At 70.7% G+C, this 1041-nt stretch overlaps 1 protein-coding gene across 1 annotated transcript in view; it reads right to left on the bottom strand.

Moving 5' to 3' along the window:
• The window catches only part of KCNN4 (potassium calcium-activated channel subfamily N member 4), a 7692-nt gene extending 7086 nt beyond the window's left edge, over positions 1 to 606 (bottom strand). Inside the window, exon 1 of the mRNA XM_026660425.1 lies at positions 406 to 606. Coding sequence (XP_026516210.1) covers positions 406 to 606 — 201 coding nt within the window. The remainder of the gene's footprint in view (positions 1 to 405) is intronic.
• Positions 607 to 1041: the final 435 nt, after the last annotated feature.

Genomic DNA, 1041 nt, shown 5'->3' with positions numbered 1-1041 from the left:
TGGGCTAGCAGGGGGCTGCGGGTCGGGAGTGAGGGGCACCGGCAGAGTTGGGGGGTGGACCCAGGCTGGGCTAGCAGGGGGCTGCGGGTTGGGAGTGAGGGGCACTGGCAGAGTTGGGGGGTGGACCCAGGCTGGGCTAGCAGGGGCTGCGGGTCAGGAGTGAGGGCAGAGCTGGGGGGTGGACCCAGGCTGGGCTGGCAGGGGGCTGCGGGTCGGGGCTGAGGGGCACTGGCAGAGCTGGGGGTGGGGAAGCAGGGGGGGCTGCGGGTCGGGAGTGAGGGGCACCGGCAGGGCTGGGGGTGGGGAAGCAGGGGGGGCTGCGGGTCGGGAGTGAGGGGCACCGGCAGGGCTGGGGGTGGGGAAGCAGGGGGGGCTGCGGGTCGGGGCTGAGGAGCACCCTCCTACCTTGCAGCCCCCGAACCAGGCCAGCTCCGTGTGCAGCACCATGAGCAGGATCCCCCCGAGCGCCAGGGCCAGGCCCCAGCCCGCCAGCTGCCCCTCGGCCTTCAGCAGCCCCTTCCGCAGCTGCAGCCGGCGCAGGTTCTCGCCCGGCGCCCCCGGCACGGGCAGGACTGTGGCTTCGGGGGGGTTCTGCTTGACTCCCATCTCATGGGCGTAGGGGGGCACGGGCAGGCAGGGGGCGAGGGACCCCCCGGCGGGCCCCCATCGCTGGCGCTTCAGCAACCAGCACGCAGCCAGTGTGAGGCCGGGGGGCACAAGCCCTAGGCGGGCTGGCAGGGGCACGGAGCAGAAAGGGGGGGACAGAGGAAAAGAGAGAGCTGGAGAAATCGAGGGGGTGGGAAAGGAAGGAAGGAAGGAAGGAGGGGGTGAGAGTCACTGCGAAAGGCCGGGCGGCAGAGAGAAGCGGGTGAGTGGGGAGAGACGGCACGCGAGCGAGTCAGCCTGGCAGAGCGGTGCTGGGACCGCGGGAACGGGACAGCCCCAGAAAGAGACGGCGGAATAAAGGGAGCGGGTGAGACCGAGAAAAGGAGGGAATTTGGAAGAGATGGGCAGAGAGAGAAGAGAATGGAGGGAGTGTAG

This window comes from Terrapene carolina, unplaced genomic scaffold (assembly GCF_002925995.2).
Source record: "Terrapene carolina triunguis isolate 2854851 unplaced genomic scaffold, T_m_triunguis-2.0 Scaffold771, whole genome shotgun sequence".
NCBI classification, from domain to species: Eukaryota; Metazoa; Chordata; order Testudines; family Emydidae; genus Terrapene; species Terrapene triunguis.
Note: the sequence above shows the minus strand (reverse complement) of the source record. Positions and strands in the feature narration are given on the sequence as shown.